General features: G+C 41.1%; 1 protein-coding gene across 2 annotated transcripts in view; it reads right to left on the bottom strand.

Moving 5' to 3' along the window:
* Nucleotides 1-15,157, bottom strand: part of Dd (CTD nuclear envelope phosphatase 1-like protein dullard) — a 142,339-nt gene that overhangs the window by 90,595 nt on the left and 36,587 nt on the right. The window contains exon 2 of one of the 2 annotated variants that reach the window (XM_071666746.1): nt 13,795-13,875. The exons of the other annotated variant lie outside the window; for it this stretch is intronic. Within the exon in view, the coding sequence (XP_071522847.1) occupies nt 13,795-13,875 (81 nt within the window). The remainder of the gene's footprint in view (nt 1-13,794; nt 13,876-15,157) is intronic. 2 annotated transcript variants of the gene reach the window in all.

Below are 15,157 nucleotides of genomic sequence, written 5' to 3'. Positions count from 1 at the left end.
TTTGTTTATGGATAGGGTGGTGAGGAAGGTAAACAAACGCTTTGCACAGTGGCAGTATTGTAACCAACGAGGTTAGGATGTGCTGCTACTATGAGTAAGCTCAAAATTGGGGAAAGTTGTCAAGTTTCAGTACCTCAAGGGGATACTCTAGTTTTCTTGATTATCCAAGTCTCACCCTGCCTTCTCATGGTGACCTAGTTAATACACCCCTTAGGGGTGGAACTAAATGGAGGAGGTGATGTCCAACTCTATCAAGGCAATCCTTTTAAGTACAGACAAACATCTAAGGTGTACTGGGACTCTTTTTAGTTTTTGGACAATTCTGGAGCCTTGCTGCCTCTGAAAACACTATGCTGGAATTGTCCTCTACCAGTGGCCTGTCAAGGGTGAGGCAGAAACGGCTAAGAGGCAGCACTGGAATCTACCAGTTATGCCTAGGAGTAAAAGAGACACGCAATTAAGGGTGATGTTGCTGAATGTAAATGGTATGACTGGTGAGAATGAAAGGATAGAGCTTGTGGAGAAGTTCAAAAGTTGTAGCTTGCATGTGCTGAGGATTGGGGAAACTTTTATCCCTGGGCAGCAAGTATGGAGTGGAAATGAAGAATGCAAGTTATAGGATGGCGGGGAAGGATAAGCAATATCGTATAGATGGGAATGAGTGAAAATTATCTGGGAAGAGGAAAAGAATGATATGCAATTCTGCTGTCTGCAAGAGTGTGGGAGGGCATTACAGAGTATATATGGAATGGATCAAGAATAGTGTAGGTAAAGGAAAGATGGATGTTGTGAGGTATGCATGGGCATGCATATATCTGCCTGTATAAATGACTACTGTACAAGGTAAGGCTGAAATGAAGCATTTCTGGAGAAGTTTGAAAGAATGCATAAAAGGTTTTGAGAATAAGACAAATGTGATCATAAAAGGTGATAGGAATGCAAAAGTGGGATATCATGAAACTGGTGAGAGTTGGTAAATTGGGAGTGCCTGAAGTAATTGAGAATGGAAGTTATCTTGTGGATATTTGTGCTGAGGGTTTATTCCTTGCAAACACCTTTTTTCAGCACAAGATGATCCGCAGATATACATGGAGGATGAGAAATGACATAAGAGAAGAGCAAAAGACTTTGAAAGACTGTGTGGCAGTGGGTGAAAGAATGAGAAAGGCCATGCAAGATATACATGAAGGATGAGAAATGACATTAAAGAAGAGCAAAAGGCTTTGAATGACTGTGTGGCAGTGGATGAAAGAATGAGAAAGGCATGCAAGATGCAAGAGTTGTGAAAGGATTCTTTGGAGTCTCTGACCATTTCGTGGTCCTTGTGGCGATGAGGATCTGGGAGAAGTGGAGATATGGAATAAGAAAGAATGGAGAGGTAAAATAGTTGGCAAGCGAGAAGATGAATCAGAAAAAATGCAGGGAGGAGTATGAAAGGAAGGTAACTGAAAGCTTAGACAGAAGTGCAGTGAATGTAGGGATGCAGTCAAGTGTGGATGAGATGTTTAAAATGTTTAGATATATACTATTAAAGGTTGTAGAATTAGTACTTGGATACAAGGTTCAAAGATATCGGAATAAAAAGGGCAATGCATGGTGTATGGAAGAGATTAGAAATACTGTGGAAGAAAATAAAAAGGCATATGGTAGATAGCTCAATAGGAATGTACTAGTGGAAGTTCAGCAAAGGAGGAGGGAAGAATATAAAACATATAAGCAGAATGTTAAGAAGCTGATAGAAGAAAGCAAAGAAAGAGAAGATTTGGGATGAAAGATGAGTGAAGTTTCAGGATAATAAGAAATTATACTGGAAGGAGGTGAAAAAGGAAAGAGGTGGATGTAAGAGTGGAAATGTTCATGCGAGAAGTAAGGAAAGAGAGTTGCTGAATCAAAAGGAGGAAGCGAAAGGAAGACGGAAAGGGCATTTTGAAGAACTGGTGAATGAGGGAGAAGGGGGAGGCAGGAGTTGTTACTTGCATGGGTGTGGAGGATGGAAGGAAGAGGATACAAGTGCAAAAAGGAAGGTAAGAAGGGTAATAATGAGGCTGAAGGTAGGAAAGTTGCCAATGAAAGAGAAAGGACTGCAAGTGATTAGGAGATATACAAGAGGCAGGGGAAAAATAGGGCACATGAGAGTTGGGGTGAGCAAGCATCAGCAAACTTCAAAAAGAATAAGAAAATGTTATGGAAGGAGGTTAACACTATAAATAACAGAACAAACAGGAATATTAGCCAAGGGCTCAAATGGGGAAGTGGTAACAGGCAGTAATGAGATGAAGAGATGAAGCAGCATGTACTCTGAAGGACTGTTTGAACATGGTGGTGTAGGGTCTTTGGATTAGCTACGTACTATAAAGCGAGAGAATCATGGGAAGTGATTTGGTGAAAATACAGGACAAGGTGAAAGCCTAAGAGATGACGAAATGTGGCAAGGAGGCTGGAGTGGATGGTACTGCAGTTGTATTTCTAAAAATGGGGAGTTTTTATCAAGAGTGTAAGGTGTGTGTGTGTGTAAGAGAGGAGGGTGAGTGGTTTCACATGAAGGTGGGTCTGCTGCAGGTGTGTGTGATGTCACCACTGCTGTTTCATTTTTCATAGATTGGTTACCAAAGAAGGTAAATGCCAGGGTAATGTACAGAAGGGCAGATATGGAGTCTGTTGGGGTGAAGGGACCTAGGAGGTGAGTTAAGTGCTGTTTACTGATGATACATTGCTGGTGGCAGGATTAACTGAGAAACTGCAGAAATTGGTGTCTAAATCTAGGAGACTGTGTGAAAGGAAAAAGTTGAGAGCAAATGTGAATAAAAGCAAGGTTATAAACTTTAGCAGTTCAAAGAGAAAGGGTAGTTCAGGCGTGAGTTTGAATGGAGAAACCTTGGGGGTAGTGGGGTGTTTTAGATACATGGGAGTGGATAAGGGAGCAAATGGAACAATGGAAGCTGCGATGAATCATAGGATGAATGAGGGGGCAAAGATTCTGGAAGCAATGAGGAATGTGTGGAAGAGTGGTCACCATCTAAGAGGGCAAAAATGGGTATGTTATATAATAGTGAGGCATGAGCTATGGATGAGACTGTATAGAACAGGATGAATGTACAGGAAATGATAAGTCCAAGCATAGTACAAAGAGTAAAGTTGGTTGATCAAGAAAGTAATGATAGGGTAAGGAGTGCGGTAATAAGAAGAGTAAGACAGAAGTAGCTGAAAAAGAGTGTGCCAAAATGGTATGAACTGATAGAAAGGAGGATTAAGGAAAGGTTAATGAACAGAATGTACTTATCAGAAGTGAAGGGAACAAGGAGGAAGGGGAGACAAAATAAGATATGGAAAAATGGGAGTGAATAAGATTATAAGTGTTCGGGACCTGAAGATGAAGGAGGGTGAAAGGCATGCATAGCATAGTAAATTGGAACAATGTAATATACAAGGGGCAACATGATCTCAGGGGACTGAACAAGGATATATGAAGTTGCCAGGAAAGGTATGTGGAATTTGCTTGTGGATGCGGGCTGCAATTTTGGAGCATTATACATTACAGCTCGTGAATGAGGCCTTTCTTCACCTGTTCCTGGCACTATCTCAATGACGCAGGAAAAGGTGAATGTGCATGAAATAAAAAGAAATTAATAACAATAATAATAGCAGTAACAATAAAAATGATAATCAAAATAAAAATAGCTAATAATAATAATAATAATAATAATAATAATAATAATAATAATAATAATAATAATATATTTATTTATTTCTATTTTGCTTTGTCGCTGTCTCCCGTGTTTGCGAGGTAACGCAAGGAAACAGACGAAAGAAATGGCCCAACCCACTCCCATACACAATGTATACACACACACACACACGTCCACACACGCAAATATACATACCTAATACATCTCAATGTACACATATATATACATACACAGACACATACATATATACCCATGCACACAATTCACACGGTCTGCCTTTATTCATTCCCATCGCCACCTTGCCACACATGGAATAACATCCCCCTCCCCGGGGACCTCATGTGTGCGAGGTAGTGCTAGGAAAAGACAACAAAGGCCCCAGTCATTCACACTCAGTCTCTAGCTGTCATGCAATAATGCCCGAAACCACAGCTCCCTTTCCACATACAGGCCCCACACAACTTTCCATGGTTTACCCCAGATGCTTCACATGCCCTGATTCAATCCATTGACAGCACGTCAACCCCGGTATACCACATCGATCCAATTCACTCTATTCCTTGCCAGCCTTTCACCCTCCTGCATGTTCAGGCCCCGATCACTCAAAATCTTTTTCACTCCATCTTTCCACCTCCAATTTGGTCTCCCACTTCTCCTCGTTCCCTCCACCTCCGACACATATATCCTCTTGGTCAATCTTTCCTCACTCATTCTCTCCATGTGCCCAACAATACCATATGGATGTGAGGCATGGGCTAGAGATAGGGCTGTGCAGAGGAGGGTGGATGTGTTGAAAATGAATTGTTTGTTTGACAACAATATGTAGTGTGAGGTGCTTTGATCTAGTAAGCCATAAAAGGATAAAAAAGATGTGTGGTAATAAAGAGTTCAGTTGAGAGAGCAGACGTGGGGTGTGCTGAGATCGTTTGGACATATGGAGAGAATGAGTGAAGAAAGGCTGACAAAGATGATATACGTGTCAGAAATGGAGGAAACTAGGAGGATGGGGAGACCAAACTGGAGATGGAAGGATGGAGTAATAAAAGATTTTGAGCGATCAGGGCCTGAACATGCATGAAGGTGAAAAGTGTACATGGGACAGAGTGAAGTGATATGATGTGGTATACTGGGTTCAATGTGCTGCCAATGGACTGAAACATGACATGTGCAGCATCTGGGGTAAACCACAGAAAGATCTGTGGGGGCCTGGTTGTGGATAAGGAGCTGTGGTTTTGGTACATTACACATGACAGATAAAGAGGTGGCATTTCTTTGTCAGTTCCTGGTACTACTTCGCTAGTGTGGGAAATAGCAATCAAGTATGACAAAAAATTATAATACGATAGGGTCAACAGAGTTGCATTGTAGAAGGTCTTAAGAGTACATGGTGTGGAAGGAAAGCTATCAGAAGCAGAGAAGTTTTTATCAAGGGTGTAAGGCATGTCTACAAGTAAGAGGAGAGGAGAGCGAGTGGTTCTAAGAGAAAGATGATCTGTGGCAGGGGTCTGATGTCACCACAACTACTAAATTTGTTTATGGATGGGGTGGTGAGAGAAGTAAATGCAAGAACCTTCAAGAAAGGGACAACTATGCATTCTGCTGGGAAAGAAGTGGCATGGGAAGTGAGTCACCTGTTGCTCGCTGATGACATGGGACTGGTGGCAGACATTCAAGTGAGAAACAGTAGAAGATGGTGACTGCATTTGGAAGACCATGAATAAGGAAGAAGCTGAGAGTAAGTATGAATACAGGCATGGTTTTCAGGTTTAGCAGAGTAAAGGGACATGTTAGCTAGGGTGTGAGTTTGAATTGAGACAATTTGGAGGTAATGAAGTGTCTTAGATACCTGAGAGTGGACAGGGCAGCAAAAGGGACAATGGAAGAAGAGTGAGTCATAGAGTGGGTAAGGGGGCATTGAAGAATGTGTGGAAAAAGAAGTCATTATCTTGGAAGGAAAAATGGGTATGTTTGAAGGTATAGTAGCCCTAAAAATTTTGCATGGATGTAAGGCTATGAATATTGATGAGGATGTGCAAAGGTGCATGGATGTGTTGGAAATTAAATTTCTGAGAACAATAAAAGATGGTGAAAGGTGGTTTGACCGAGTAATTAATAAAAGAGCAAGAAAGGTGTGATGATAAAAGAAAAATGTGGTTGAGAGAGCTGAGGAGGATGTGCTGAAATAGTTTGGACACATGGAGAGAATGAGCGTGGAGATTATGACAAAGTGGATAAATAGGTCAGGAGTGAAAGGGGCAAGCTGAATGGTGAGACCAAACTGGAGATGTATGGATGGAAAGAAAAAGATTATGAGTGATCTGGGCCTGAACATGCAGGAACGAAAAGGCATGCAAGAGACAGTGAATTGGAACAACATTGCATGCAGAGGTCAACATATTGTCATTGGACTGAACCATATAATGTGAAGTGGCCAGGGAAAACCATGGAAAAGGTTCTGGGGCCTGACTCTGGATAGGGGGCTGTGATTTCTGTGCACTGCGCACTGTACACAACAGCTAGAGAAGGAACATCAGCAAATGCAGCCTTTCTTTGTTCCTGGCATTATTCACTAATGCAGAAAATGGCAATCAAGCATGAAAAATAATAATAATAATAATAATAATAATAATAATAATAATAATAATAATAATAATATTATTATATTTATCTATTTCTTCTCATGCCCAGGTGCATATGCACCAATAATCACCCATCTCTCTCCATCAACTTTCAGTTTTACCCATATCAATCTAGTTTACTTTCTTACACTCTATCACATACTCCCACCACTCCCGTTTCAGGAGTAGTGCTACTCCTTCCCTTGCTCTTGTCCTCTCACTAACCCCTGACTTTACTCCCAAGACATTCCCAAACCACTCTTCCCCTTTCCCCTTGAGCTTCATTTCACTCAGAGCCAAAACATCCAGGTTCCTTTCCTCAAACATACTACCTATCTCGCCTTTTTTCTCATCTTGGTTACATCCCCACACATTTAGACACCCCAATCTGAGCCTTCGAGGAGGATGAGCACTCCCCGTGTGACTCCTTCTTCTGTTTCCCCTTTTAGAGGCAAGTGTTTTGGGAGCAGCTGAATGAGTGTGTTAGTGGTTTTGATGCTCGAGACCGGGTTATAGTGATGGGAGATTTGAATGCAAAGGTGAGTAATGTGGCAGTTGAGGGAATAATTGGTATACATGGGGTGTCCAGTGTTGTAAATGGAAATGGTGAAGAGATTGTAGATTTATTTGCTGAAAAAGGACTGGTGATTGGGAATACCAGGTTTAAAAAGAGAGATATACACAAGTATACATATGTTAGTAGGAGAGATGGCCAGAGAGCGTTATTGGATTACGTCTTAATTGATAGGCGCGCAAAAGAGAGACTTTTGGATGTTAATGTACTGAGAGGTGCAACTGGAGGGACGTCTGATCATTATCTTGTGGATGCGAAGGTGAAGATTTGTAGAGGTTTTCAGAAAAGAAGGGAGAATGTTGGCGTGAAGAGAGTGAGTGAGCTTGGGAAGGAGACTTGTGTGAGGAAGTACCAGGAGAGACTGAGTAAAGAATGGAAAAAGATGAGAACAAAGGAGGTAAGGGGAGTGGGGGAGGAATGGGATGTATTTAGGGAAGCAGTGATGGCTTGCGCAAAAGATGCTTGTGGCATGAGAAGCGTGGGAGGAGAGCAGATTAGAAAGGGTAGTGAGTGGTGGGATGAAGAAGTAAGATTATTAGTGAAAGAGAAGAGAGAGGCATTTGGATGATTTTTGCAGGGAAATAATGCAAATGAGTGGGAGATGTATAAAAGAAAGAGGCAGGAGGTCAAGAGAAAGGTGCAAGAGATGAAAAAGAGGGCAAATGAGAGTTGGGGTGAGAGAGTATCATTAAATTTTAGGGAGAATAAAAAGATGTTTTGGAAGGAGGCAAATAAAGTGCATAAGACAAGGGAACAAATGGGAACTTCAGTGAAGGGGGCAAATGGGAAGGTGATAACAAGTAGTGGTGATGTGAGAAGATGGAGTGAGTATTCTGAATGTTTGTTGAACGTGTTTGATGATAGAGTGGCAGATATAGGGTGTTTTGTTCAAGGTGGTATTGAGGTGGTATGGGAGGGTATTGATTGAGAGGGTGAAGGCATGTACAGAGCATCAGATTGGGGAAGAGCAGTGTGGTTTCAGAAGTGGTAGAGGATGTGTGGATCAGGTGTTTGCTTTGAAGAATGTATGTGAGAAATACTTAGAAAAGCAAATGGATTTGTATGTAGCATTTATGAATCTGGAGAAGGCATATGATAGAGTTGATAGAGATGCTCTGTGGAAGGTATTAAGAATATATGGTGTGGGAGGCAAGTTGTTAGAAGCAGTGAAAAGTTTTTATCGAGGATGTAAGGCATGTGTACATGTAGGAAGAGAGGAAAGTGATTGGTTCTCAGTGAATGTAGGTTTGTGGCAGGGGTGTGTGATGTCTCCATGGTTGTTTAATTTGTTTATGGATGGGGTTCTTAGGGAGGTGAATGCAAGAGTTTTGGAAAGAGGAGCAAGTATGAAGTCTGTTGTGGATGAGAGAGCTTGGGAAGTGAGTCACTTGTTGTTCGCTGATGATACAGCGCTGGTGGCTGATTCATGTGAGAAACTGCAGAAGCTGGTGACAGAGTTTGGTAAAGTGTGTGAAAGAAGAAAGTTAAGAGTAAATGTGAATAAGAGCAAGGTTATTAGGTACAGTAGGGTTGAGGGTCAAGTCAATTGGGAGGTAAATTTGAATGGAGAAAAACTGGAGGAAGTGAAGTGTTTTAAATATCTGGGAGTGGATTTGGCAGCGGATGGAACCATGGAAGCAGAAGTGATTCATAGGGTGGGGGAGTAAGCGAAAATTCTGGGAGCCTTGAAGAATGTGTGGAAGTCGAGAACATTATCTCTGAAAGCAAAAATGGGTATGTTTGGAGGAATAGTCATGAAAAAGACAGAAAGCTGCAGCAAATCAATGGAAAAGTCTAGCATCTAAAAAGGCTACTGTATGAGCATGGCAAATGATATAAGAAATTTTTGGTATCCTATATCTCTGGATTATTACAGAGTCACATACTGGGGTATAAGTTGAAGAAGGGGTACATTTCTCCAAATGATACAATTCATGCAGTTCCCTTGTATCAAGGTAGTGTTACTTTACATGTACCTTATTTCTAAGACTAAAACAATATCTTTATCAAAGAAGAGGAACTCCACACAACATATCAACAGCACTAAGGTAAAAATGCTCACATTAGACTGCTGATTTTCCTTACTTCATATACTATATCTGTGCATGCAATTTAGTGGATAACTGATTAAATATTCAAAAGTGACATAGTCTATCAATCAATGATTCATAAATATATATAAACATAGAGTGGTAGAGGATGTGTGGATCAGGTGTTTGCTTTGAAGAATGTATGTGAGAAATACTTAGAAAAGCAAATGGATTTGTATGTAGCATTTATGGATCTGGAGAAGGAATAAGATAAGAGTTGATAGAGATGCTCTTTGGAAGGTACTAGGAATATATGGTGTGGGAGGAAAGTTGTTACAAGCAGTGAAAAGTTTTTATCGAGGATGTAAGGCATGTGTATGTGTAAGGAAGAGAGGAAAGTGATTGGTTCTCAGTGAATGTAGGTTTGCGGCAGGGGTGTGTGATGTCTCCATGGTTGTTTAATTTGTTTATGGATGGGGTTCTTAGGGAGGTGAATGCAAGAGTTTTGAAAAGAGGGGCAAGTATGAAGTCTGTTGTGGATGAGAGAGCTTGGGAAGTGAGTCAGTTGTTGTTCGCTGATGATACAGCACTGGTGGCTGATTCATGTGAGAAACTGCAGAAGCTGGTGACTGAGTTTGGTAAAGTATGTGAAAGAAGAAAGTTAATAGTAAATGTGAATAAAAGCAAGGTTATTAGGTGCAGTAGGGTTGAGGGTCAAGTCAATTGGGAGGTAAGTTTGAATGGAGAAAAACTGGAGGAAGTAAAGTGTTTTAGATATCTGGGAGTGGATCTGTCAGCGGATGGAACCATGGAAGCGGAAGTGAATCATAGGGTGGGGGAGGGGGCGAAAATTCTGGGAGCCTTGAAGAATGTGAGGAAGTCGAGAACATTATCTCTGAAAGCAAAAATGGGTATGTTTGAAGGAATAGTAGTTCCAACAATGTTGTATGGTTGCGAGGCGTGGGCTATGGATAGAGTTGTGCTCAGGAGGGTGGATGTGCTGGAAATGAGATGTTTGAGGACAATCTGTGGTGTGAGGTGGTTGGATCAAGTAAGTAATGTAAGGGTAAGAGAGTTGCATGGAAATAAAAAGAGCATGGTTGAGAGAGCTGAAGAGGGTGTTTTGAAATGGTTTGGTCACATGGAGAGAATGAGTGAGGAAAGATTGACCAAGAGGATATATGTGTCGGAGGTGGAGGGCACAAGGAGAAGTGGGAGACCAAACTGGAGGTGGAAAGATGGAGTGAAAAAGATTTTGAGTGATCGGGGCCTGAACATGCAGGAGGGTGAAAGGCGGGCAAGGAATAGATTGAATTGGATCGAGGTGGTAAACCGGGGTCGACGTCCTGTCAATGGATTGAATCAGGGCATGTGAAGCGTCCGGGGTAAACCATGGAAAGTTCTGTGGGGCGTGGATGTGGAAAGGGAGCTGTGGTTTTGGGCATTATTACATGACAGCTAGAGACTGAGAGTGAACGAATGGGGCCTTTATTGTCTTTTCCTAGCGCTACCTCGCACACATGAGGGGGGAGGGGGATGTTATTCCATGTGTGGCGAGGTGGCGATGGGAATAAATAAAGGCAGACAGCACGAATTATGTACATGTGTATATATGTATATGTATGTGCGTGTATAAATATGTGTACATTGAGATGTATAGGTATGTATATTTGCGTGTGTGGACGTGTATGATTATACATGTGTATGGGGGTGGGTTGGGCCATTTCTTTCTTCTGTTTCCATGCGCTACCTCCCAAACGCAAGAGACAGCGACAAAGCAAAATAAATTTATAAATAAATATATATATATATATTTATATTTATTTATTTACTTTGAGACATCAAACACCCCTGCCACAAACCTACATTCACTGAGAACCAATCACTTTCCTCTCTTCCTACACGTACACATGCCTTACATCCTCGATAAAAACTTTTCACTGCTTCTAACAACTTGCCTCCCACACCATATATTCTTAATACCTTCCACAGAGCATCTCTATCAACTCTATCATATGCCTTCTCCAGATCCATAAATGCTACATATAAATCCATTTGCTTTTCTAAGTATTTCTCACATACATTCTTCAAAGCAAACACCTGATGCACACATCCTCTACCACTTCTGAAGCCACACTGCTCTTCCCCAATCTGATGCTCTGTACATGCCTTCACCCTCTCAATCAATACCCTCCCATATAATTTACCAGGAATACTCAACAAACTTATACCTCTGTAATTTGAGCACTCACTCTTATCCCCTTTGCCTTTGTACAATGGCACTATGCACGCATTCCGCCAATCCTCAGGCACCTCACCATGAGTCATACATACATTAAATAACCTTACCAACCAGTTAATAATATAGTCACTCCCTTTTTTAATAAATTCCACTGCAATACCATCCAAACCTGCTGCCTTGCCGGCTTTCATCTTCCGCAAAGCTTTTACTACCTCTTCTCTGTTTACCAAATCATTTTCCCTAACCCTCTCACTTTGCACACCACCTCGACCAAAACACCCTATATCTGCCACTCTATCATCAAACACATTCAACAAACCTTCAAAATACTCACTCCATCTCCTTCTCACATCACCACTACTTGTTATCACCTTCCCATTTGCGCCCTTCACTGAAGTTCCCATTTGCTCCCTTGTCTTACGCACTTTATTTACCTCCTTCCAGAACATCTTTTTATTCTCCCTAAAATTTAATGATACTCTCTCACCCCAACCCTCATTTGCCCTCTTTTTCACCTCTTGCACCTTTCTCTTGACCTCCTGTCTCTTTTTTATACATCTCCCACTCAATTGCATTTTTTCCCTGCAATCGTCCAAATGCCTCTCTCTTCTCTTTCACTAATAATCTTACTTCTTCATCCTACCCCTCACTACCCTTTCTAATCAACCCAAATCCCACTCTTTTCATGCCACAAGCATCTTTTGCGCAATCCATCACTGACTCCCTAAATACATCCCATTCCTCCCCCACTCCCCTTACTTCCATTGTTCTCACCTTTTTCCATTCTGTACTCAGTCTCTCCTGGTACTTCCTCACACAAGTCTCCTTCCCAAGCTCACTTACTCTCACCACCCTCTTCACCCCAACATTCACTCTTCTTTTCTGAAAACCCATACAAATCTTCACCTTAGCCTCCACAAGATAATGATCAGACATCCCTCCAGTTGTACCTCTCAGCACATTAACATCCAAAATTCTCTCTTTCGCACGCCTGTCAATTAACACGTAATCCAATAACGCTCTCTGGCCATCTCTCCTACTTACATAAGTATACTTATGTATATCTCGCTTTTTAAACCAGGTATTCCCAATCACCAGTCCTTTCTCAGCACATAAATCTACAATCTCTTCACCATTTCCATTTACAACACTGAACATCCCATGTATACCAATTATTCCCTCAACTGCCACATTACTCACCTTTGCATTCAAATCACCCATCACTATAACCCGGTCTCGTGCATCAAAACCACTAACACATTCATTCAGCTGCTCCCAAAACACTTGCCTCTCATGATCTTTCTTCTCATGCCCAGGTGCATATGCACCAATAATCACCCATCTCTCTCCATCAACTTTCAGTTTTACCCATATTAATCGAGAATTTACTTTCTTACATTCTATCACATACTCCCACAACTCCTTCATATATATATATATATATATATATATATATATATATATATATATATATATATATATATATATATATTTTTTGCTTTGTCGCTGTCTCCCGCGTTTGCGAGGTAGCGCAAGGAAACAGACGAAAGAAATGGCCCAACCCACCCCCATACACATGTATATACGTACGTCCACACACGCAAATATACATACCTACACAGCTTTCCATGGTTTACCCCAGACGCTTCACATGCCTTGATTCAATCCACTGACAGCACGTCAACCCCGGTATACCACATACATCCAATTCACTCTATTCCTTGCCCTCCTTTCACCCTCCTGCATGTTCAGGCCCCGATCACACAAAATCTTTTTCACTCCATCTTTCCACCTCCAATTTGGTCTCCCTCTTCTCCTCGTTCCCTCCACCTCTGACACATATATCCTCTTGGTCAATCTTTCCTCACTCATTCTCTCCATGTGACCAAACCATTTCAAAACACCCTCTTCTGCTCTCTCAACCACACTCTTTTTATTTCCACACATCTCTCTTACCCTTATGTTACTTACTCGATCAAACCACCTCACACCACACATTGTCCTCAAACATCTCATTTCCAGCACATCCATCCTCCTGCGCACAACTCTATCCATAGTCCACGCCTCGCAACCATACAACATTGTTGGAACCACTATTCCTTCAAACATACCCATTTTTGCTTTCCGAGATAATGTTCTCGACTTCCACACATTCTTCAAGGCTCCCAGAATTTTCGCCCCCTCCCCCACCCTATGATCCACTTCCGCTTCCATGTTTCCATCCACTGCCAGATCCACTCCCAGATATCTAAAACACTTCACTTCCTCCAGTTTTTCTCCATTCAAACTCACCTCCCAATTGACTTGACCCTCAACCCTACTGTACCTAATAACCTTGCTCTTATTCACATTTACTCTTAACTTTCTTCTTTCACACACTTTACCAAACTCAGTCACCAGCTTCTGCAGTTTCTCACATGAATCAGCCACCAGCGCTGTATCATCAGCGAACAACAACTGACTCACTTCCCAAGCTCTCTCATCCCCAACAGACTTCATACTTGCCCCTCTTTCCAAAACTCTTGCATTTACCTCCCTAACAACCCCATCCATAAACAAATTAAACAACCATATATATATATATATATATATATGAAGGGAAACACTGAGCAAGTTTTTCACTGAAGCAAGTAATGATGTATACCCTATAGTGCAATTGGCAACCAGTTGTGAGGCCAGCATCACAGAAGCTTGAAGTCACATGGTGAGCTGTCATACGATAAAACTGAAAAAAGAAAAAAAAATTGGAATAAAAAAGGGTATCAAATTATGCACCATGTCAAGCTTTTCTTGGAGACAAAAAGTCTGTTTTGAGTACCACGTGCACAATGGGAGTACTGACATCCAACAAGGAAAGTTGGTTACTTCAAAGAAAGTAAGTAATGGAAACAACCATATTTTGAACATATAAAGTACTTAATCTTATACCCTAAATATTTTTCAGCACAACCTGAATCGCTGCCACACATCAAAAGAATAAATAACACTACAGTTTGTAACTAGCACATTTTAACAAAACTATTACTCTGACATATTTAAATAATGTTTCACCGCAACGATATATTCCAGGTGAAATCTGAGGAGGGAGGCACTGGGTCTATGTTTCACTCATAAAGGCTTATATTTGAAAAATAAAAAAAAAATAAAAAATAGGTACAGGCACTTATGTATGTGTGTTATATGAGTGGATGGGCCATTCTTCGTCTGTTTCCTGGCACTACCTCGCTGGCATGGGAAGCAGCAATTACATATAATAAATAAACAGATAAATAAATGAATAGTTATAGTTCATGTAGATATCACTTTTGTGGATACAACTCAGAGGAAAAAGTTGTTTCTAATGGGCTCTAATCATGAGATGATCATCTTTTCCTAAACTTTTATGAGAAAATTTACACATTGCATGAATGCTTGAGACAAGTCAGAATTAAGAAAACAGGTAATTTCATGATAAATGGGTTGTCATACCATCTAATCATATTTTATACTTTTCATCATACCTCATTCATTCTATGTCCTACAATGACATCTATACTGTGTTTCCCCATGTTTTTTTGTGTGGGGAGCTCTTTCAAATACTTTCCAGCATTGTCCATCCACTCCTAATATAACCCTTTCTTTCATAAAGTGTAACAGGTACGATGGTGTTACTGTAATACCTCCCCTTCAGCTTGGCTGAGGTGATACTGTATATACTTATCTATCTATTTACATTGCCCTCGGACCCCTTTCTAAAAAAGCATCCTGCTATTACCCAGACCTTCCTTTCCAAAGATTTCTGCAACCAAAGACTGCACTACTTCCAGTAGTAGGCAAATGATGGACTCCTTTAGACTGAGAAATTCTTTGACAAGACTATCTCCCAATGGAACAGCCTCACACTAAGTGACTTTTCTCTCACTGTACCCACATGCAGGGAGAGTCCAGTAACAATAATATGCAGGCATGATATCATACATCTGTCAGGGGTAAGGGGCCTTGAAAGTAAGTAAATTGTTGTCTGCTGA

The sequence above is a fragment of the Panulirus ornatus genome, chromosome 11, assembly GCF_036320965.1.
Source record: "Panulirus ornatus isolate Po-2019 chromosome 11, ASM3632096v1, whole genome shotgun sequence".
Lineage (NCBI taxonomy): Eukaryota > Metazoa > Arthropoda > Malacostraca > Decapoda > Palinuridae > Panulirus > Panulirus ornatus.
This window is presented reverse-complemented; position numbering and strand designations above follow the sequence as displayed.